Raw genomic sequence first — 23,523 nt, 5'->3', positions numbered from 1 at the left:
TAGCTTGGTTGTCCCCTGGCGGGGAAGAGCCCGACACACCAGCCCACGAGGGCGGCGGGGACTCCGAGACTACAGCACTACCCCATAAGGGGTCCTCAGAGGACGCGTGGCCCCCCATCACAAGGCCTGACTCAACCGAAGCACTACCGGGCCCTTCGTTAGACCTAAAGGGGCCCGCCCTTGGTTCTTCCCTCGCACTGGGTTCCCTGGGAAGGACGCCTTGATCTTCCACAACACTAGAGTCCTCTTGCCCTCTCCTCTGCGAAGGAGACGGAGAAACCGAGGCCTCGTCGGACCGATCACTGGCCGACGGTAACGGAGATACGACACTAATCTTCCTGGGGGAACGCTTCGATGACTTCTTCTTTTTAGTACCGTAGCGTACCCACTGAATGTCGTCCCAACCTACGCACTCCGGACACGTGTCCGCGGAGGAGCAAACTTTCCCCCTACAGGAGGAACAAAGAGAGTGAGGATCTACCTCTGGCTTTGAGAAGAAAGCCCCACACGACTTCCCGGCTATAGGCCCAGGGCAACGGCGAGCTTGATCCATAGTTCGCACACGAACGGCACAACACTAAGGGAGTTATTAAGTACACTGGGGACACACACAGGGTGAACGCACGGTAACACTTGAGAAGAACGCACTGTGAAAACGCAAGTCGCCCCGCTGGGAACACGAGGAACACTAAACGCGCACAAAGGGTCGACAGAGACGAGAGCGAGGTGTGAACACCTCGCGACCTCGCGACCAAGGAACTTAATGAGGAGAATGACCCAGAGAGGCAGTGACCTCCCCTGATCCTGCCCTCGGGGCGCATTCCTTGGCGGCGGGGGTAGGCCTATGAAGAGAACGGAGTAGGGGGGTAAAGGCGCGAAAACCTTGGTCGATAGAGAGGAGATCACAAGTGACTCCAAAGAAAGTAGTTCGAGGTAAGTATTCGTGTTGGAACAAATATATATATATATATGTGTGTGTGTGTGTGTATATATATATACTTATGCAAATTGGAAAAGTTTATCTTTATACTAATTCAAAATGGGGAGACATATAAGACCTGAAAAATTGCTGCCAAATAATTTTGCAACATTTACTCTCAGTAATATATAAAATATTTTCAAAGATCAAATTAAGCCGAATACAGACAGCTAGACTTTAATCAACTGCAGGCTTTAGAAACAGGTATTCAACAACTAACCATATCCCCGTAATTAACCAGCCAATAGAAAAAATACAACAGAGGATGACAAACCACTATGTATGGTATTAATAGACTATGAGGAAGCTTTTAATTCTATGGTAACTTCAGAAGTAATGAAAGCACTTCAAAGACAAGGAATAGATGAATCTTATATTAGAATAATTCAAGATATTTATATGGGAAGTACAATCCAAAACCTATGTAAAGATAGTAAGAAAATTCCAATTGAGAAAGGAGTTAAACAGGGAGACCACATCTCTCCTAAATAATTCACAGCATGCCTAGAGGTTTTTATGAATTTAGATTGGAAAAAATGTAAGAACTAACATTATGATTTGCAAATGACATAGTTCTATTTAGTGAATCTTTAAAGGAAATGCCAATGATGAAAGATTTAAATAGAGAAACCAGAAATGTAGGAATGAAAATGAATATGAGTAAAACTAAGATAATGTTCAATAAAAATGCAAAGACAACAAATAAGGGTTATAGATGAACCTTTACAGAACAGATTGATAACGAACACACTTACTTAGGACCAACAGTGTTTCCCCAGTATGAGACAAAATTCAAAAGAAGGATAACCATGGGATGAAGAGCTTTTGGTAAAATGCCACCTTCCCTAAAAAGAAAAGTATTCAATCAGATGGTTCTACCTGTATTGACTTATGCATCAGACACTTGGAGCCTTACTAAAGCATTAGATGATAACCTAGCTACACTTCAAAGAGCAATGGAAGGAATAATGATAGAAATGTCACTAAAAACAGAAAAAGGAGAAACATGGATATGAGACCAAACTGAAGTAGATGATATTTCAACATGTAAGAAAAAGAAATGGACAAGGACACCATATATAATGAGAATGACAGTTGGACATTAAAAACAACAGAATGGATCACTAGAGATTGCAAATGAAGCAGAAGGAAGAGAAGATGATGGATTGACTGGCTAAGAAAATTTGCAGGTATAGATTGGCATAGACAGACCATAAACTGATGCGAGTGGAACATGTCTGAGGCCTTTGACCTACAGTGGACTAACTATGGCTGATGATGATGATATGGCGAACAGTATTTAACGAGGTTATGTCTTGAACCTTGGAAAAGCTATCTCTTAAGTTCTTACAACTAAAAATCTATTTCTGTTTGCTTTGGTATCAGAAAACAAATTAGTGAACTACTGAACTGGCATTATCTATTAAGTGCCTATTCTGCCCAATTCCTTCCTGCTCTGTTATGGCTTTTTCTCTCATCTATATTTTACTCTACAACACCTTGGCATTTCTCATTACATTCCCTTTTTCTAAAAATAACACACATCAAGAGGGGGTCCTGCTTAATGATACATATACTTGTCTTACACAGAACTACAAAAACCAACCTTAGTCCGTCTAGAAGATGTAGACATCTCTGACTAATTATATAAAAAAAGGCATTTATGAACTATATTATGTAGTACAGTGCAGTATAGATTCAAGATCTCATAAATCAAACTGTCTTCAGAACCTAACAAGGTATTGCAGATTTGGTGGCAAAATAATAATAAAGGGTATATTTGAGCAAGAGATGGTGATAAGTTCTAGCTTTTTCAAAAAGAAAGATAAAAACAAGTATACATGGGTAAGAGTGGCAAAAGGAAGAGTATGTGTTGATAACTAAAAGAATTTTAGAAGATTGAAAGATGTGCACGTGTTTAGGGGTATGGCTAACGGTATGTCTGATAATTTTTTTGGTGAAAGGAAAATTAGTTGTAGCAAAAGAGTGGGGGAATAGAGTAGCTGGATGTAAAAGGGAGCTAGTGAAGGTTGAAGAGCTAATAAAACCCGGGGTAAAAAGTAAATATCAAGAAAAGTTGAAAATGGCATATGACGAAGTGAAAGTAAGAGAAACTGGTAATTTAGAGGAGGAGTGGAAGTTAGTAAAAGAAAATTTTGCTGGGATTGCAAGTGATGTGTGTGGCAAGAAGTTTGTTGGAGGCAGCATGAGGAAGGGCAGTGAATGGTGGAATGAAGGAGTGAAGGTAAAAGTGGAAGAGAAAAAGAGGGCTTTTGAAGAATGGCTGCAGAGTAATAGTGTAAAGAAGTATGAAAGATATAGAGAGAAAAATGTGGAAGTAAAGCGCAAGGTAAGTGAGGCAAAGAGGGCAGCTGACCTAAAGTGGGGTCAGGAATTGGGTCATTCATATGAAGAGAATAAGAAGAAGTTTTGGAAAGAAGTGAAGAGAGTAAGGAAGGCTGGTTCAAGAATTGAAGAGACAGTGAAAGATGGAAATGGAAGGTTGTTAACAGGAGAGGAGGCAAGGAAAAGGTGGGCAGAATATTTTGAAAGTTTACTGAATGTTGAGGATGATAGGGAGGCAGATATAATTGCTGTTGTAGGTTTTGAGGTGCCGATGATGGGAGATGAGAATGAGAGAGAGATTACAAGAGAGGAAGTGAGGAGAGCACTAGATGAAACGAGAGTAGGAAAAGCATCTGGTATGGATGGTGTGAGAGCTGAGATGTTGAAGGAAGGGGTGTGACTGTACTTGAATGATAGGAGAGATTGTTTAATATGTGTTTTGTGATGTCAATGGTACCAGTAGATTGGGTTTGTGCGTGTATTGTACCACTATATAAGGGTAAGGGAGATGTGCATGAGTGTTGTAATTCAAGGGGTATTAGTTTGTTGAGTGTAGTTGGAAAGTGTATGGTAGAGTACTGATTAATAGAATTAAGGATAAAACAGAGAATGAAATCTTAGAAGTACAGGGTGGTTTTAGAAGAGGTAGGGGTTGTATGAATCAGATTTTTACAGTTAGGCAGATATGCGAGAAATATTTAGAAAAAGGTAAGGAGGTGTATGTTGCGTTTATGGATCTGGAGAAAGCGTATGATAGAGTTGATAGGGAAGCAATGTGGAATGTGATGAGGTTATATGGAGTTGGTGGAAGGTTGTTGCAAGCAGTGAAAAGTTTCTACAAAGGTAGTAAAGCATGTGTTAGGATAGGAAATGAAGTGAGTGATTGGTTTCCGGTGAGAGGGGGGCTGAGAGAGGGATGTGTGATGGAGTGGTGAGAGAGGTGAATGCTCGAGTGCTTGTACGAGGATTGAAACTGGTGGACGAGAATGACCATGAATGGGAGGTAAATCAGTTGTTGTTTGCGGATGATACTGCACTGGTTGCAGATGAAGAAGAGTAGCTTGGCCGATTAGTGACAGAATTTGGAAGGGTGTGTGAGAGAAGGAAGTTGAGAGTTAATGTGGGTAAGAGTAAGGTTATGAGATGTACGGGAAGTGAAGGAGGTGCGAGGTTGAATGTCATGTTGAATGGAGAGTTACTTGAGGAGGTGGATCAGTACAAGTATTTGGGGTCTGTTGATGCAGCAAATGGTGGAGTGGAAGCAGATGTAAGTCAGAGAGTGAATGAAGGATACAAAGTGTTGGGGGCAGTTAAGGGAGTAGTAAAAAATAGAGGGTTGGGCATGAATGTAAAGAGAGTTCTGTATGAGAAAGTGATTGTACCAACTGTGATGTATGCATTTGAGATGAAGTGTCTAAGGAGTATGGCTGGTGTATCTCGAGTAGATGGGGTCAGGAACAAAGTAGTGAGGGTGAGAACGGGTGTAAGAAATGAGTTAGCAGCTAGAGTGGATATGAATGTGTTGAGGTGGTTTGGCCACGTTGAGAGAATGGAATAACTGGGATGATTAGTTTGAAATCCAGATTACACTCCTGTTTTTTTCCTACTTTCTATCAACAAGCTTATGCTTAGAAACATATAGCATACGATTATTAGGGAAGATTCGTTGAAATACCTGTGCTATGCTTGAGATCATGAAAACTAGAGAACATAAATAGCCAAATTAACATATATTTGTGCTTAAAGTAGTTGTCGTTTCCTTTAAATTTGGTAACCACATACAAAAATACAAATTCCAGAATTATGGTATCATTATATTCACATTACAACACAGTATGTACGTGCACTGATCAGTCTTTTTATATACAATTTAGAAAGTTATAGTAAAACATTGTGTTTACAGCAATTCTGTATTTAACATTCATATTTAAAATAAAAATAAATTTTGAATATTCCAATTACTTATGCTTAATGCCTTCCTGGAACTTTCACATTACAGATAAGAAGGGTCTTTCAATCAATGTACACGAAAGGTTTACTAGACATATATGTAAATAACAACTATAAACTTAAATTACAGTAAGAAAAATTTGCTTAATGCAACAAGGCTGAACAATTAACAATTTCTGTAACTATCACTTTTTGCCCCTCCCTCTTCCACCTCTTCCAGAGCCTCTGTTACTACTTCCACCTCTGCTAGAGCCTCTGTTACTACTTCCACCTCTGCCACGACCTTCACCTTTACTGCTGCTAGGCTCTCCTTTTTTTCCGCCACCCTTCTTCACCTACGGATATAAAGCATATAAGGCTGAGTAATACAAACACTTGCAAAAAAACTCTTTTACAGTAATCTATCATTGCTGTAAAATTTGAATTACAATACAATTTCTTATTTCTATATGCACCCGAGGTTCCTATTGCTTCTATAGAAGCCCCAGTTTAGTAGCCATTTACCCGTAATTTTTTTTTTCCCCATTTTCTTTTGCTTCAAAAAATACATGCTCTTAACCCAGGAACCGAGCCCTCCACTGTAAATGGTAGGAAGCGCAGGTTGTAACTTTGGGAAATGTAGCTTTTAGTTTGGAAGTCAACATTAACTCTCCTCTTGATACTAAGAGTCAAGTGACAAGGAGGGTTAGCATGTATTATTATTATTACTATAGTCTGTTTCATCCTAGCTGGCAAATGGAGCCAAATCACGGTTTGAAAGCTGACTGACTGTTGGTTCAGGCATTCTCCCCTTTCGCTGACTGAAATGAAGCAAAACATTGCATTTGAACTCGGTTAATGATGTTCATTTTCGCTTTATACCTCACTTAGTTTGCATAATATCTACCAGATTCTTTGGTCACACACAGATTAAAGGTAGATGATGAGTACTACCTTGAAAAAATATCCATATCCTAAAAAAATATACAAAAAAATATGAGTTGAAGTGAAATGAGAACTGAAAAAAACTTTACACAACTACTTTTATATGCTGCTTTATACCTACAAATGTTATGCAAATGTAAATAAAGATAGATGGATTTTGTAGAAAAAATCCTCTTGTATGTCATGAACCTGAAAAATAATGCAAAAAAGGAAAATAATGGTGAAATATTACAGCCTGTAATATAGTTTCTCCAAACACCAGAAGTACCATTATTTCATGAAGGCATATATAACTTTTAAACTTACCACCTTTACAATGAATACGGGTTTGTGTGAAAAAAAAATCTACTGAATGTTTGTATGTTAGGAAAAATAAACTTTTCTTTCAAAATTGTCAATTTTATTTATTTGTTCCAGTATTTTTGTTAAGCCTCAAGTGGCCCCCCCAAAACCTGATTTAATCTGTTATTGTTTCTCTTAATAGGTAACTGCAATAATAGCCTACATGCAGTGGGGAGTCAAGTAGAGATGTAATGATTGGAACATCTCCATTCTGATCCTGCTGCATTTAAGACATCTTGGCTATGGTCGACCGGAAAAGACTAAATCATGATACAGTGTATGTCAAAGTTGAGAATTAAAATTTTCTGCCAAGTGTCCTGCGAACACTTTTAACCTGATACTTTTGGTTACCTATTACCAGATTTGTACAGTGATAATTTTTGCCGGTGGAAAAAATGGGGAACAGGGACAATACGATTATTTATTCAAAACTGGGCATAGTGGAGATAATGATCCCGACAGGATATCCTCACTTGCTAAAGGTATAAAATAGCCCATAGTAGAGTGCTATCCTTTCTAATTGAAACAGTCTCGGAACAATTTTGCATTCAACAATTGATTTTGACTTCTATCATTCTATTCCAAGACACCAAGATGCCACCAATTTTGTCCCCTATTTGTAACATATTGCAGAATAGTATTGTAAATTTGTTAATAGCAGAATAAAAAGTTCAGGATAAGGAAGCCTTCAAAGAGGATGCAAATAATTCCTTGGATTAGTTTTGAAGAAATTTGAGTATTAAAACAGTTTTCAAGCCAAAAGATGCTCATTGCTCTTTGGCCTGCAGCCCTGTTAAAAGCTGCATTCAGAATTATCACCATTGTTTATTCTATTATAGGATAACAGGTTGTAACTGCATTTTAATGATGTCCAGAAGCTTGCATTTTTGTAAACTGTAGATTATCAACTTTAAATATTGTCTACTCACGAGTATATTGTGTTAAACTTTAAATATTCTCTACTCACGAGTATAGTGTGTTAAATGGTTATGAGTGTCCAATGTGTGGGCATTTTTTTTCAACCTTATAATTTTTCAACCTACAGTAGTTTGTGTGGGACTGAAGTGAAGAGGGATACTGTACTAATTCTTTCTTTACAATGTAAACTTAGTTATGAGAATTGAAATTGTCCTTTATTATTGGGTATTGTCAACCTAGTTATTAGATTAATTTTTCTTATTAAATCTGTCTTACTTATAATCCTCTTTCAATACACTTCCTCACCTAAGATATTCCCCATTCCAGCCTGATGTTTTTTTCCTTTACATTATTATTTTTTCCTCTCCTAATGTTTGCAAATTTTGAATAATCTAAAATATAGCTGCCGCTATTTATATTGGATTCCATGCATGCCAGTAATAAGTAAGACGGCATACCTCTAGAATAATATTAAGCAAATACAGTTCTAGCTGGATCCTCTTGCCCAGTATAAAATCAAGGAGTGGTGCCCAGTGCCCAGTTCATCCTTGATTGTATACTTTTTTGCCCAGATTCCAGGGTATTCCATCATTTGATCTTTTTGTGCAGTGAACGTAGTAGTGTGGTTGGCATTTGGACACAAGGCAGTCTGCATGCTACATCTGGCCACAGTCTGCAAACCACTACACCGTAGGAGATTACACGTCTGATGCAGAGATGTGTTGAGAGGTGGCTGAGAGGCCCTGGACAGATACCAGTTTGTTGATTGATGAAATTTTTAGAATACTTCATATAGCATAGTTTGGTGATAATATTGAATATTATAGAAATGAATAATACGTAGGGATTCACAGATAATATGAATTGTTATTTTCATACCTTTTTTGTAACAAAAATTGTTGTCTGGCATAAAGGACGAACATAAACTCGGAAAACAGGTGTAACTGGAACGTCATGTGATTTTACAGTAATTTTTTTTTTTTTTAAATTAAAATGAACTTCCCAGCATTTCTATAACGTAAGACCCCCATACATTATTCTACCTACACTTTATATGTATGGAAGCTTAATATTTGTAAGAAAAATCAGCATATAATTGCGAGTGGTATAAAGATTCTCAGGTGATAGCTTCACTTCAACTCGCATTTTAAAATTTATTTTAAGCAAAGTGGATATTTTTTCACCAAAATTATAGTCTTTCATTATTAATTGGTCTGTTACTAAAGAACCAAGTAGATATGATGCGAAAAAAAGGTGAGCAAAGAAGGAAAAATTAAAAAGTTCTTGTGATGAATAATGGAATCCTTTAATGATGACGAGTGATCGTGCGTGGGCAGGAAGCTTGCAGCATCGAGGAAACGTCACCAAAGTTTGCAACGATATCGTGGTAAAGCCACATATTTCACCATTATTTTCCTTCCTTGGATTATTCTTCTTTTTAGGTTCATGACATTAAAGTTTTTTTTCTACAAAATCCACCTATTTTCATTCAAGTTTGCATTGCATTTGTAGGTAAAAAACAGCATATAAAAAATTTTGTAAAAAGTTTTTCAGCAGTCGTTTCACTTCCACTCGTATTTTTTTGTATATTTTTCTAAGATATGGATATTTTATTAAGGTAATACTCTATCATCTACATTTAGTCTGTGTGACCAAAGAACAAGGATGATATTACACAAACTAAGTGAGGTGAAAGCACAAATGAACATAATTTACCAAGGACAAATGGAATGTTTTGCTTTGTCGTCAGTTAGCGAGAGGGGAGAATGTCTGAACCAACACCCAATCAGAGACCAGCTTTCAAACCGTGGTTCGGCTCATTTACCAGCTAGGATGAAACAGACTTTAGCTATGCTGCAACTGGTTGGAAAAGCAGAATGTTACAAGCCCAAGGCTCCAACAGGGAAAATAGCCCAGCGAGGAAAGGGAATAAGGAAATAAACTAAATCAGAAGTACTAAATAATTAATAGAAAATATTTTAAAAACAGTTAAAACATTAAAATAGATCTGTCATATATAAACAATAAAGAGAGACTTACGACATCTGTCTAAAAAGTATCCGACCTTTTGTTGAGAAAAATATATTACTCACATGACGGGATTGGGACTTTAATCCTCTTCAAAGTGGGCCCTTTGTGTCTCCACATACTTATCCTATCGTTACATCCAATACAGAAAACACTTCTGAATAGCTTCTTTTGAATTGGTGTTTAACTTCACCGTTGTGTTCTGCATTATATCTTCTCTAATCTGAAAACAGGATCCTTTCGTTGGCCTCTTTAATGAGGAAAGCGGGCTTGGCGGGTGGGGGGGAGCTAAGCTCCGTCCCATTCCGTCTGCCAACCAATCAGCACAACTGCCTGGTTTTATTTCTCTTCGGCTGTTTCAGCTGGGCTGAAGCGAATTCCTATATTAAATGATTACGAGGTTTGTATATCGCGTCGGAACTACTTATTTTATAAGGTACAGTGACTCGATTTCAACTGTTTGCTAAATCATCCTACTTGAAGAGTTCAGGTACAGTTATACCTCCGTTCACGAAAGAATCTGCTTTCGAAATTTTCAAGCTGCGAAACGAGATGCGAATATTTTTCCGACACATTGCAAAAAATTTTTCATGATAAGAAAAGAGATTTGCCAGCGAGGACGGGAGTAAAATAGTCACCCATTAAAAACAATTTGAAGAAAACTGATTGTTTAGTCAAAAGAAGATGTCTCTCTCTATAGTAAGGGTAACTATATTAGTACAATACATATGTTACTGTATATTTTGTATATGTACAGTATTTTACAGTATGTATTGTATCATTTTCCATTTATTATTGCATTATGTTCTAATAACTACTTAATATACAGGTATTGACAGTTAGTTCAGGTATACTGAATGGTTTAAATGTATTTAGCTGTACAGTATCATTGTGGTTATACAGTAGCTTTATCATAAAATTTAATGTGGTGTTTTTATAGGGTTTGAAACGACTCACATGTAAAATGTGACTCGTAACACAAAATTTTCACGAAACGAAAACCACTCCGGAACGAATTACTTTTGTGTTATGAGGCATTACTGTACTTGAGCTACCTTATATCAATCATATCTATGTATTAAAGAGGTTCTATGCACAAAACGAGCACCTGAACCTCCATTCTTTGAGTTCATAAAGAAGTTAGAGAGTGAAGATGTGTGAGGTGCCTTGGAAATAATCACTTTTTCAATTCGGTAGGATAAAGATACTTCCGAAGTTACTTTAAACCCTTAATTAGGGTATAAGTAGCAATAAGGCCACGCAAAAATTGCAAAGGGGGTATTCCTCCCTTTTATTGTCTGATTGACTATCCTCTTCCTTGTCTTCCTGTGCTGCAACAAAATTCATGTAAATATCAGCTGATTTCTCGGACTGTTTACCCTTGGAAAAGGTGGTAGCAGCGGGATAACGCAGATTCATATCAGATTTGTATTTGCTATTAACTGGTTAAAATTATGTGAGACGCTCTAGTGGCAAAGCTTGCCAGTGAATGGTGAATATTGTCATCTGAAACATGATGAAAACAATCCAAATTAGCTGTGACTTTCAGAGTTTACGGGAATCATACCGATCTGACATGCCATCCAAATAAGCAATGAGACTTTTTACTACTGTTAGGATGAGAGGCGCTTATTCTAGCGAGCAAAGGGTATATTAGCATCAGACCAATCTGCTAGATCTACCTCACAATCTAGTTCGGTCTTATATACAGCGACAAGAATTATGGAAGCAAGGGTTCAGCAGCAGAACAAAAGTATGTAAATATTTCAAGGATCTGTTCATGACTTTCAAATTTGTGGAGTGTATCGTACATTCAGAATCCTTACTGAATGAAATGCTATCAAACTATAATGACTATGGGAGATTAGGTTAGGTTTGACAATCGGTTGATGACCATAAATACCAATACTAAGGAAGGATTATGGGATGTCTGAAGTTTAAACAAAAGAAATAAGAGATGTCCAGAGCTTTTGAAGCTTATAATTGTTGAAAAAAGGCTGTTGGCTATAGGTGGCAGCGTGTCAATATCATTGTCATCCTGCTGATGTCAACAAGACTAATCTCCGCCAGCTTGCTAAGATTGTCAACTTGATCGTTAATCATTTAAAACATATTTTCATATTAGTGGTTTCGAGAGTAAAATCCCTTCTTCACAAAGATAATTAAATCAAAGAATTGCTCCTGAGACAATATAAGGGAATGCGGTACATGATCTCCCAGAAAAAATTGTAAATAAAACCAGAGGAAGACATCTTGAAATGCAGTATGTTAACAATCCAAGGGCGTTCCATCACTGCCAGATCAACGGAGAAATAGAAAGCTATATTTCCCTGAGCAACAAAGTGGGCTTCCTACTATTTATGGTAGAGGTCTCTGTTCTATTGTTAAGAGCATGAATTTTTGAAGCAAAATAAAATGGGAAATTTTTTTTATTTTATTTTACAGGCAAGAGTTGATTAAACAGGGCCTCTGAAGAAGCAGAAATATGAACATCAGGGGGGATTTATAGAAATAATTAAAAATCTATTTCAAAAGTAAATAATACTTTCATAAATTCTCTTAAAATATTCGGCAATTTAAATTCGAAAAAATACCCCATTTTTCCAAGGGGTCGTGTCACTATTACATATCAATAGCTTCTATTTCAATCATGATAATTTTAATTGCAATATAACTAATGGATACCTGGATGGCTAAAATTATATATTTGAAATTACACGTGCTCAATATAATTTTGAATCTTACCATAATCATAGAGCTTTTGGTGATGTCGTCGTCTTCTTCCTCACTTTCTTCCTCGTCTTCACCATACATTTCTTCTTCACCAACAGTACTCTTCTTTTTCTTTGCAACAGAAATAGGAGCAAAGGGAGTCATCTGGCTTTCTTTATTATACAAACGGGTGAAAGCTGATTTTACCTGTAGAAGTTTAAAAGTAAGGACTGATAGATTTAACTGGAGTTATCTGACATTATGACTGCCAGGGTCATCAAAATTAATATTTGCACAAAAGCAAATTGTCACATAAAAAGTCATAAATTCAAAAGAGCTTATTTTTCAATGGAGAGAAAATATAAATGACATTGCATAACAATCAAACGAGCTATTACTTACCTTACTATCAACATTAGCCATTGGATCTTTTGACCCTGGCCATTGTGTTAACTCCAACATGGAATCCAAGTCTTCCCTTAGCAGGTTGTAAATGTTCATGACATCCACCGAACTCTGTACACCTTCCATACCATACTTCACTAAAGGTTGAGTGACTGCCCTTTTTAGTGTCTCACAATAATCCATATTAACATCCATTTTACTTCCTGAAATTCTGAAAGTCAAGAAATTTGTTATTTTGGTAAGCTTCAAAAGGATATACAGTCAAACCTTAACATTCACAAATTTCAATATTTACTGGACGTCCCTAGAATTCCACAAGGTAATGTTTTTTTATTTATTCTTAATTATATAAAGCCAAATAAAGAACAGGCATTGGTTGAATATAAAAAAATGACAGTATTATATAAGGGCTTGAAAACTTGCTGATATTCAAAGCTACAGTTTCAAACTTACTCTATCCTGTTATACAACAGGCCTTATAAACATCACTCTATTTTGTCAGTTGACCATTAGTTTTAGTAGTAGTGATGTACATGAAAGAGAAAAAAAATGTGGATAAAAAATTATTTTTCTGATGTTAATTATGCTTCATTACTACTTTTGAACCTGTTTTCTCATTAATTTTTTGTGTATTTTAACCCTTAAGTACACCTTTAGATAACATACACCAAATACTGAAAAAAGAGTATCCAAGATTTATAAGGAAGAAACAAAAATATACTTTGTAAGAAAATACAGAATTTTTCAGTTAATACTGTAAATATCGTTATCCACATATAAAGTTCCACTCATTACTCCATAACTGGTGAAGGGAGTCGAACACGGAACTTGCATTGTTTCTTATGTTGTAGTCAATCATTACCTGTAAGTTTCCAGAATGCTCTCTGTATAAGTAAATTTCTTATTTTCTTTGTTGATAACTCTATCAAACCTTAACTTGCTAATTATGACAAATATATATAATTATGATAAAAAATAAAAGAAATGAATTTATGCAAAATTATATTGACTGGTCTCTCTCTATCAAATTAGGTAAACTAAAGATCAGATGAAGTATAATCTTAAAGGGGTCGGCCGGTATAGGGGTATAGGGAGAAAATCATGAAAAAATCCAAGAAGCTTTGTATGGCAATGGAGAATGCATAGACAAAAAATTTTGTCAAAATTCCTCTTACTTTCATATTTATGGGATAAGCAGTAAAAGTTACTCAAAAGGCCAAAAATGTTGATCCGTACAAGAAAATGCAGTATTTTTTGTTAGCAAAAAATTTGAGCAATGGCATTTGTAAACAGTCCTCAAGTCTTGAAGACAGACGTTCTCAGTCCTTTCACTTCAGTGAGAGCTGAAACCTTAGGGAAAAAGGGTACATATTTCAGTTTGACTTTGACATTTTCTTTGTACTACATCTGTTTTTCTTTGTTTGGGCATGAATGTTATTACGTCAAAAAGGAAAAGGCAATCAAAACATCTTTCTAACATAAGAAAATTTGCTCTGATATCCACATAACAGTGATATTTGTGGGGTTAGTGAAGCAGAAAGAGAGAGAGAGAGGATAGATAAGAAAAGGCATGGGCCGACCAGGATCCTAAAGAAACAAGATACAGTATTGGGCAAAGAGATCTTCATTTATGATTAAATCATGATAAACATCATAGTTTCTGTTTATTAATACTCAACAAGGAATATAAAATCCATGATAATCATGATAAGCCTTTGTAAAAATATAACAAATTTAGAAATAATTTGTATTTTTCCTAACCATACAAACCTGAAACTCCTTTATTATGGAGATTCATTTTGGCAAAAGCTGAAACTAGCTGTATCCTCCGCTAGTTAGCAGGGGGTAGACCAACCACCTCGCTCACACATACAGTAGCCAACACAAGGCACTTTGCAATTGCAGGCATGACTTCCCGGGGATAGGTGATGGCATACCAGTATAGTATGTGTAAAGAGCTTCAGGTTTGTATGGTTAGGAAAAATACATATTTCCAAATTTACCATTTGTTCCAGCACCAAATACAAACCTTTCAACTATTTACTATGGAGACACATGTTTAGGTGTTTGGAAGTTTAAGACTAACTGGTTGGTCACTGACCTGAAACACAACTCTTGTGCTTTGCAAGAGCTGTGGAAGAGCACACTATATCACCTTGCTTACTCTCAATCAGAGATAATGGCCTGATCAATTATGCGAAGGTGTGAAACTAAGCAAAGTGACTCGGCTAGGTAAGAATCAACCTGAAGCTAAGCTCCTCTTACCTGGCCTTTACCCGATTCCTACCTTGCTGGGCGATCGGGGACATACCAAATATACTATTCAGTACAAGCATATATCAGGTTACACAAGGAATGATGATACCCACCTGCAGTCAGAGGAGGTTAGCTTGCAGAGTTCATCAACTTGCTCAATCCCCAAGAGAGGCGAGAATGAAAGACAAAAAGGCCAGTCATACGCACATTCAAACTAGACTTACAATTAGGTAACATCTGCCCTCAACTGTCTGCTACTTATCCCACGAGGGAGCCGAGGTGTTACTGATCATGTTTTGTGCAGCCAGCACAGGACATATGGAGAATGTGTCAAGGCTCTTGTGGGTTACGTTTTGCCAGCAGTGGGCAGTGAACGTAGCTTGACGTTTCCACACACCTGCTTGTAAAACTGAGTCACATCAAAGATCTTTTTGAATGCCAGGGATTTGCTAACACCCTTGATGTCATGAGGGGTCGAGTCTCCTTGGAGGGCTCGTTCGATCACCTTCCTGTTCCAGGAAGAGATTGAGTTCTTCGTAACTCTCCTCTTGACCCTGCCTGTACTGATAAACAGTCTATTGATCTGTGGTCGAGCTCAGACATTCCGTTAAGTGGTTTCCTCAGCCGTTTGTTTATGAAACCCACCACCACCGTGGAGTTTTCACTCTTCAGCACCTCGGAGTGTCCTGAATAGAGCTGTTTGAAATGCTTGGGAGGTAGAAAGGATGTTCTCATTTCTAAGAGGTTTATGTGGCAGTGTTGCTTGGCTTAGTGGTGAGCTAGAGCAGATGAGGCCCCCACCCTTCTTTTGATGCATCTGTAAAGGGCATCAATTCTGGCGGAGGAGAAAGAAGGAATACTCCCATGAGTAGGTTGGTATAAGATATCAACCACTTCACCACTCTCTTCTGCTCCGACCCTATCGGGACCAGAATGTCCGGAGGATCCTTCAGCTGCCAATGGAGAGTTTGAGTGCGGAGACGACTGTTGGGCACCAGGGATTCTAAAGAGGCAAGGTATCCTGGCAACTTCTGCCAAAGACATGCTGGCAGTTTGTCTCGTGTTAGAAAACGGTTCTGCTACTTATTTCATTCTCTCCAATCTTGCTAAGAATGGGAAGAATTTGTCTACTGTACAGTATATTCATCTAAATTAAACCTTTTACCAACAAGCTATTTGGAACTTTCTAACCCTTAACCCCCAGGCATTTTTTTTTTCAAGCACATTTTGCAATATATTTTTTCTTAAATTGCTCTGACAGCCTTAATTTTTGTCACAGAGAGGTCAGGTTGGTCTCATTCTTTTGGAAAATGCCTGACGTTTCTCATAAAGTTATCAAAAATATGCAAAAAAATGTAAATAGCAGTTTTTTTGCAAGGATGTACCGGTACGTCCATGGGGTTAAAGGGATGAGTTTTGTGAAACGTACCAGTACGTCCATTAGGGGTAAAAGGGTTAACAATCATTTACTGACAAATCTCTAATCAATACTATAAAACTCTCTACAAAAAATGGAGAAAAACTATAATCTCAATATATACAAATGACTCATTTATCTATTTATTCTATTTACCAAGGCACTTCCCCCAATTTTTGGGGGGTAGCCGACATCAAACAAATGAACAAAAGGGGACCTTTCCTCTCTCCGCTCCTCCCAGCTCGACTCATTTATATGATCAAATAAACAGATATTTTGTAATCTAAATAAACACTATAATAAACACCAATCATTTCCAAGGTAAAAAAAAACAAAAAAACAGAAAAGCATTAAATGCTACGAAAATCCTCTCAGAAGCGATCTCTAGAAAAGATACATGTGATTTTATATATGATTATAAAGATACAATAAAATAATCTGCTTTTAGTAAATCCTATCTACCCTTAAACCAACTAACAAAAATTATACTAAAATTGTATGAAAGAGGTATTTTTGAAAACAAAGTCAAAACCCTGGATGGTAAACACTTTGTAACCTTAGCTAGAATTGATAAGCTAAAGATTTATTTCCCCAGTTATTCTATATAAATCACTTCATCAGAAAATATGTCATCACTGTTACTTTCTGCTTCTAAATCATAGCTTCTATCTCAAGACCATCTGAATAATATTATGACATCCGAATGACATCACTCAGTCTGCAGAGTAAATGCAGATGACATACCAGGCAGACTGTGTTGCTATGCTTTCAATGCTGAAGCAATAGGGGGACCAGCTCCAGACATAAAAAGGCTGTCTCTCTTGCACAAAATATGTAGGGTTGCCAATTAGAAAACTGAATAATTTTCCATATACAGTACACCAAAAATGAAAATAACTGCAAAGTGATTCATAAATTGCCCATGTATCAATAGATATGTGCCGCTGCTAAATGTCAAGGAGTATATGCATGGCCACAAACAATTGTTTGGATTTACAACTGACAAATATTGAGTTTTCCTTATTTTCAATTTTAAAATTGGCTGATCCTTTTATGTCAAGATCCCCTGTACCTTTTTGTACATGACAAATAAAAAAAATCACATATACTGAATGCATCATAATTTGTATTGTATTTTTTCCAACTATACAAAACAGTCCCTTGAATAGGAGTGTCTTCAGCCAGCTGGAACGTACCTTGAAATTTTTATTAAGTTAAGTGGGTAATTAACAGGAGGTATATGGGGAAGGTCTCTGCCTGCCCAACTGCATCATGTCATTTTTGATGTTTGGCCCAGGGACTGGGCACCTTTCCAAACCTTCAAGTACAAATTAATTTAAAGAGTTGTGATTTGTTTTTATGTGAAGATAAATAATTCTCCTTCCAATAGAAGACTCATCTTTCCTTGGGAGTCATTTCTATAGAACACGACTGGAAGGTTCTTTTCTTCCATGGACATGTCATCCTTCTTGATCCAGTATAGGAACAAGGAAGGTGATGAAAGAAACCTCTTAACAATGACCATAGGGATGATAATTTTCTAGGGCTTTGAACAGTACTGACTCAGGGGAAGTCAGAACTAGATCACAGAACACCTATAATGCATCACTATTAAGGAGAAATGTTAGTACCAGACTTGACCACCAAGACAAATGTGAATGGAAAACACCGACTCAATTTCCCACTTGCAAGGAGGATGAAGGAGTTAATTCTAGGCAGAGCGTAGTCTTCTAGAAATGGGCTCCATGGAGTAACTGACCAGCATCAGTCATATGACCAGCACATAATGTTTGCAGGTGCTTCCTCCCCACAAGAAGAGAATTGAGTAGAAGGAGCTGGGAGAGTTACACAACAACTGAGCAGCCACTAGAGGACCCAAGGAAGGAGATCCAGGCATATGTGGGCAATGTTCTAAAAGTAACAAGGTGAAGATAGTTCCTCCTTGAGAAGGTAGAGGCCCACACCAACCTCAGGTGCCCCAGTCATTAGAACACTAACAGAGCTAGAAGGAATGGCTTCTATGCTCTTCCTTCACATCCTGCTAGTGCTGCTAGTGCTAAGAGGGGGGGGGGGGTTGCTTCATTTGAGAGCAAGATGTCGAGTCCTGTAAAATAACACAATCATGGCCTCCTGGACAACAAGCATTTCCGAGTCAAATATCCATAGGAGAAGGAACTGGGTCTTATCATTCAATTGACTATGAAGATAACCAGAATCCCTATCCCTCCATGACAGACAGCAAATTTCCTACCTTTTGTCAATGCAGAGAAGAAAATCTTGAGAGGGGTCTCTATAATGTCTTCAACTTCACAGGAGGTGCATACACCAGTGCCCTGAGGATGAGGACCTTCCCACCCTTGGACTTGAGTTCCAGGATCGGCAAGACTGCCAAACGCTCTCCTAGAGCATGGACAGGGTTCCTTCCGAATGAGGAATCCAACTCTACAAAAAAAAAAAGTCTATAATTTGCAGACAGTGTTCAGGCCAGAGAGACACGTTATCCATGACTCCCCTCCTTAAGAATGCTCATGAAGTATCTCCTCTCAGGACCTACATGAAAGCAGGCAGAAAGGGATATTTCTTGACTTGGGGCTACCACAGTCTCTCCACGGGAAGGAACAAAATGTTCCACTCTCCCTGGATATTGCTGGTACTTAATCCCTGAAAAAACCATTACTGGCTGCTCTTATGCAAAGATATCTGCCATAGTGGATCATGAACTGTGTGCCACAGTTTGGGGAAATAGGTACCTGGTGAGCTCTGTCAACCCCTCCTAAAGCAGAGGAAGGGTGGCCTAGGGGCAACATATACCCTACCCCTTCTTGCCTTAGAATTATCATTATTATTATTACTATTATCATTATTATTATTATTATTATTATTATTATTACTACTACTACTTGATATGGTACAACCCTAGTTGGAAAAGCAAGAAGCTATAAGCCCAAGGGCTCCAGCAGGGAAAATAGCCCAGTGAGGAAAGGAAACAAGGAAAAATAAGATATTTTAAGAACAGTAAAAATATTAAATTATTTCCTATATACAATATAAAAACTTTAAACAAAACAAGTGGAAAAGAAATAAGATAGAATAGTGTGCTCGAGTGTACCCTTAAGCAAGAGAACAGCGGAAGACCATGGTACAGATGCTATGGCACTACCCAAGACTAGAGAACAATGGCTTGATTTTGGAGTGTCCTTCTCCTAGAAGAGCTGCTTATCACAGCTAAAGTCTCTCCAACCCTTACCAAGAAGAAAGTATCCACTGAACAATTACAGTGCAGTAGTTAACCCCTTGGGTGAAGAAGAATTGTTTGGTGATCTCAATGTTGTCAGGTACATGAGGACAGAGGAGAATCTGTAATGAATAGGCCAGACTATTCAGTGTATGTGTGGCAAAGGGAAAGTGAACTGTAACCAGATAGGATCCAATGTAGTACTGTCTAGCCAGTCAAAGGATCCAATAACTCTCTAGTGGTAGTATCTCAATGGGTGGCTGGTGCCCTGACCAACCTACAACCTAATGCTGGTAATTGGTGCTTGAGGGACTGTTCACCTGCAACCAGTGCCACAGTAGAGCTGTCACACCCAGCTCACTCTCAACTTCATTGAATCTAAAGGAATTACTAAGTGAGTGAGCTCCATTACTAAAGGAATTACTAAGTGAGTGAGCTCCATTACCCCCTCCCGAAGGAGAGCAGCTCTCAAAGGAAAAGGGCACTCGTAAACCCTGCATGAACAGGAAGGGTTTGCAAAAAGTCTCTCACCTTCTCCTAACTTATGGAGTTAGCAATGAGCCCTGGCCAGGACCTTTCACCTGCATTCATAGAGAAAACAGTCATATTAGGCACATAGTTGTTGGATCAACTATGGAGGAATCGGTCGAAGGATAAAAAAATAGAAATCCTACCAGAAAACGTAGAATAGCTTCGTAAGGGCCAGGTCAATCATCCTTTGTCAGAGTAGAAATGATGAAAGCATGAGCAATTCTCATCATCACCTGGCTTATGATTCCCTTCACTGAACTCTAAGGTAATGGTTGGCAGGTGAGATCTGTCATCCTGCCAAAAGAGAAAACAGCACATCAAAAGTCCCAAAGAGCTTCTACTAAAGGCCTGTGTAACTACTACTACTTTTAACTTCTGAAAAGAAGTTTCTAAAGAAGAGAAAGTTGGGGAAAGGAGTCATTCTGAGATCTAAATGGTAAGAATCAAAGAGCTACCTTCCTGAGCTTGCTGGTAAAATAAAAATTCTTAACAAACAGCATGCTCGCAAGAGATTGAGGAAAGTCTCAGTGTCTCGTGGAAAAACTCTGAAAAGAGCTACCAGAGGCCCATGCTGAACACTCAGGTGGACAGATATGTGAAGACCTGAAATATGAAAGAGAAACTTTGAAATAACTGAAGGCCTGTATGAACAACAAGCCCTTGGAGTTACCAATAACTTGAAATATTTCTCTCTGGAGTCTGATCATACAGATAAAATCTGTGATTGAACACTGCTTAAAAAATACCATTCCGGCAAGAGGAAGATGGGTTCACTCTGTCCCTGTGATGACTTGTAAAGAGCCGATGGGAGAGGACCAAAGGTGATAAAACATTTCACTGCCAAAACCAAAATAGTTCTACTTCAGTCGCACATCCATAGATGAATCTAGGTAGGTAGGTCTAGCTACAAACAGAATAGGGGATGAAGAAATAAACACATATGCAGGGAACTCCTGCTGACAAGAGTAAACAACCTATGTCACTACCTTCCCCTCTCCAAACCCACTTCCTAGACTGAGTCTGAGAGGAAGTAAGAAAAAGAAGGCTCAGTCCCTTCAAGAGTAAAGTTGAAAGAAGTCCTTGCTGGGAACTGGAGAAGATTACTGTCTCCAACCTGGCTAGGATATATATTCCAGTGGATAACTGACATTAATTAGTCGCACACTCAGGATGATAACCCATCTAGATGGTGGCCAGAGTCAGCTTTAAAAGAGTATGAGTCAGTACCCAATGGGAAAGGAAAAGACTACACTATCAGTTAGACTAAAATTATGTATTTCCGATCTAAAAATGCAAACAGTGATAGCAGACCACAAGCCAAACAGTCAGCTTTGAACCTTTGTGAGTGGCCTAAAAGCCTCACAACCAGTTAGAACTGACATGAGCTGTGAACACTGTTCAGACTGAGAATTGCTCCTTTTAACTCAAATTTCCAAACTAGAAAATCCAATAACATAAGTCAGCCCTCCATATTCATGGGGTTTAGGTAATAATGACACTCATGAAAACAGAAAATTCACGAACACTTGGTGACCTAGGGCGAGACTCATAATCCCTCGAAACATAGACCACTGCCTAGGTGCAGTTAACTAACCCACTTAATAATCAACTGTAATACACTACAGTCAGCCCTCGTTTTTCGCAAGGGTTAGAATTCAGAGACAGACATGATGAGGAAAAATTCGCATATATGGGTTGCCCTAGGGTGGTCTAACTCCTAACCTAACAAGTCACTGTCCCCTGCCAACGAGTGGGTGCCCTAGCAGACGATTAAGACAGTAAATACTGCCTAATATTGTTTTTATTTGGTTTCTATTACAGTTTATAAGAAGCTGTATAAGTACACTCGCCTGCTGAGATTGCTATCTTGTTCTAAATGTTTCACTCAAATGGTTGTCAATTATTTTCTTTATTATATCATACACATTTTACATTTCCTCTTGGGAATACTTTTTAAAATGACATATACGATCATTTAATTTCTTTTCACAATAAATATCATAGTCATATTAACATATTTCACGAAAAACGAGAAAACATGAAACATCATGAAACTTTTGTTCATTTAGGGACATGAATAAATTAGAATGTATCGTTAGGACATGAAATTATATTTTTTTATATAATTATTGTGTTTATTTATATTTATCATCATTACCTTAAATCATTTTGATGCAGTTTTTTATATAATTTGGATAAAGTCTACTTTTTTAAATTAAAGTATCCATCATTATTATAGTTTTTACTTCAATCAATTATGTAACTATTACGTCAACAGATTGACGTAAAACAGGTGAAAACTGGTAACAGAGTCAGCTGATTAAGTGAAATAAGGTCAAGTTTTTATTCATTTTCATGGCTCATAATTGAAGAGAATATAATTCCCTAGCATTGTGCAGTTTCATCATGAACATGCACAAGGCCAACAAATTGGGAACTGTGAACAGAATATAAGGGCAATGTAGACCTAAACTCATTACCCAGGGAGAAGACAAATTGATGGTCGAATTTGGTCGTCGTCATCCATTAAATAACACAAGTTATTAAAAGGGAACAAGATCATGTTTCAACAGACACTATCTGTAAAAGATTACATAGAGCTGCCATTCAACCCTTTAAACCAGAAAAGAAACCATTTTTGACAAATGAACACCATCAAGGAAGGCTCTGTTTTGCCTAAGAATACTACCCCAAGGTCGATGAATTCTGGATAAAAGAGATCTTCTGTGACGAAAAAATATTTTACTCGGATGGAGACAACTGTCTTCACTGTTGGCACAAATGGAATACTAGGAAAGATTCAAACAATGTTGATGAATCTTTATCACAAATGATTTGCAAATGCTAAAATAATACATCATAGAATTTGGCCTAACCTATGAAAGATTCTCTGCCTTAATAATAATATAAACCCTAGGCCTAATGGTATGAGCAATGCACACACACATATAAGACTAAATTTACATACATACATATATATATATATATATATATATATATATATATATATATATATATATATATATATATATGTATGTATATATATATATATATATATATATATATATATATATATATATATATATATATGATAAATTTTGCAAATTTTTACGTGTTTTTCATATTCAAATAAGCCATATATATTTTGATATATTAATGTCTGGATTCTCTTAACGACCTCGGGATCAGAGCCCCAGGCGAAATCTCACAAAGACAAGAGCTTGGCTCCGGCCGGGAATCGAACCCTGGTCGGCAAGCTTATATAGACAGTGACTAACCCATTCGTGGCCGAATGGGTTAGTCACTGTCTATATAAGCTTGCCGACCAGGGTTCGATTCCCGGCCGGAGCCAAGCTCTTGTCTTTGTGAGATTTCGCCTGGGGCTCTGATCCCGAGGTCGTTAAGAGAATCCAGACATTAATATATCAAAATATATATGGCTTATTTGAATATATATATATATATATATATATATATATA

General features: G+C 37.5%; 1 protein-coding gene across 1 annotated transcript in view; it reads right to left on the bottom strand.

The window, feature by feature from the left end:
- Positions 1 to 5,118: 5,118 nt before the first annotated feature.
- Positions 5,119 to 23,523, bottom strand: part of Gnf1 (germ line transcription factor 1) — a 315,450-nt gene continuing 297,045 nt past the window's right edge. The window contains exons 16-18 of the mRNA XM_068385704.1: positions 12,602 to 12,815; positions 12,233 to 12,406; positions 5,119 to 5,610 (exon numbers count right to left, since the gene is read on the bottom strand). Of these exons, the coding sequence (XP_068241805.1) occupies positions 5,461 to 5,610; positions 12,233 to 12,406; positions 12,602 to 12,815 (538 nt within the window). The 3' untranslated portion in view covers positions 5,119 to 5,460. The remainder of the gene's footprint in view (positions 5,611 to 12,232; positions 12,407 to 12,601; positions 12,816 to 23,523) is intronic.

This window comes from Palaemon carinicauda, chromosome 1, assembly GCF_036898095.1.
Source record: "Palaemon carinicauda isolate YSFRI2023 chromosome 1, ASM3689809v2, whole genome shotgun sequence".
Taxonomy (NCBI): Eukaryota; Metazoa; Arthropoda; class Malacostraca; order Decapoda; family Palaemonidae; genus Palaemon; species Palaemon carinicauda.
This window is presented reverse-complemented; position numbering and strand designations above follow the sequence as displayed.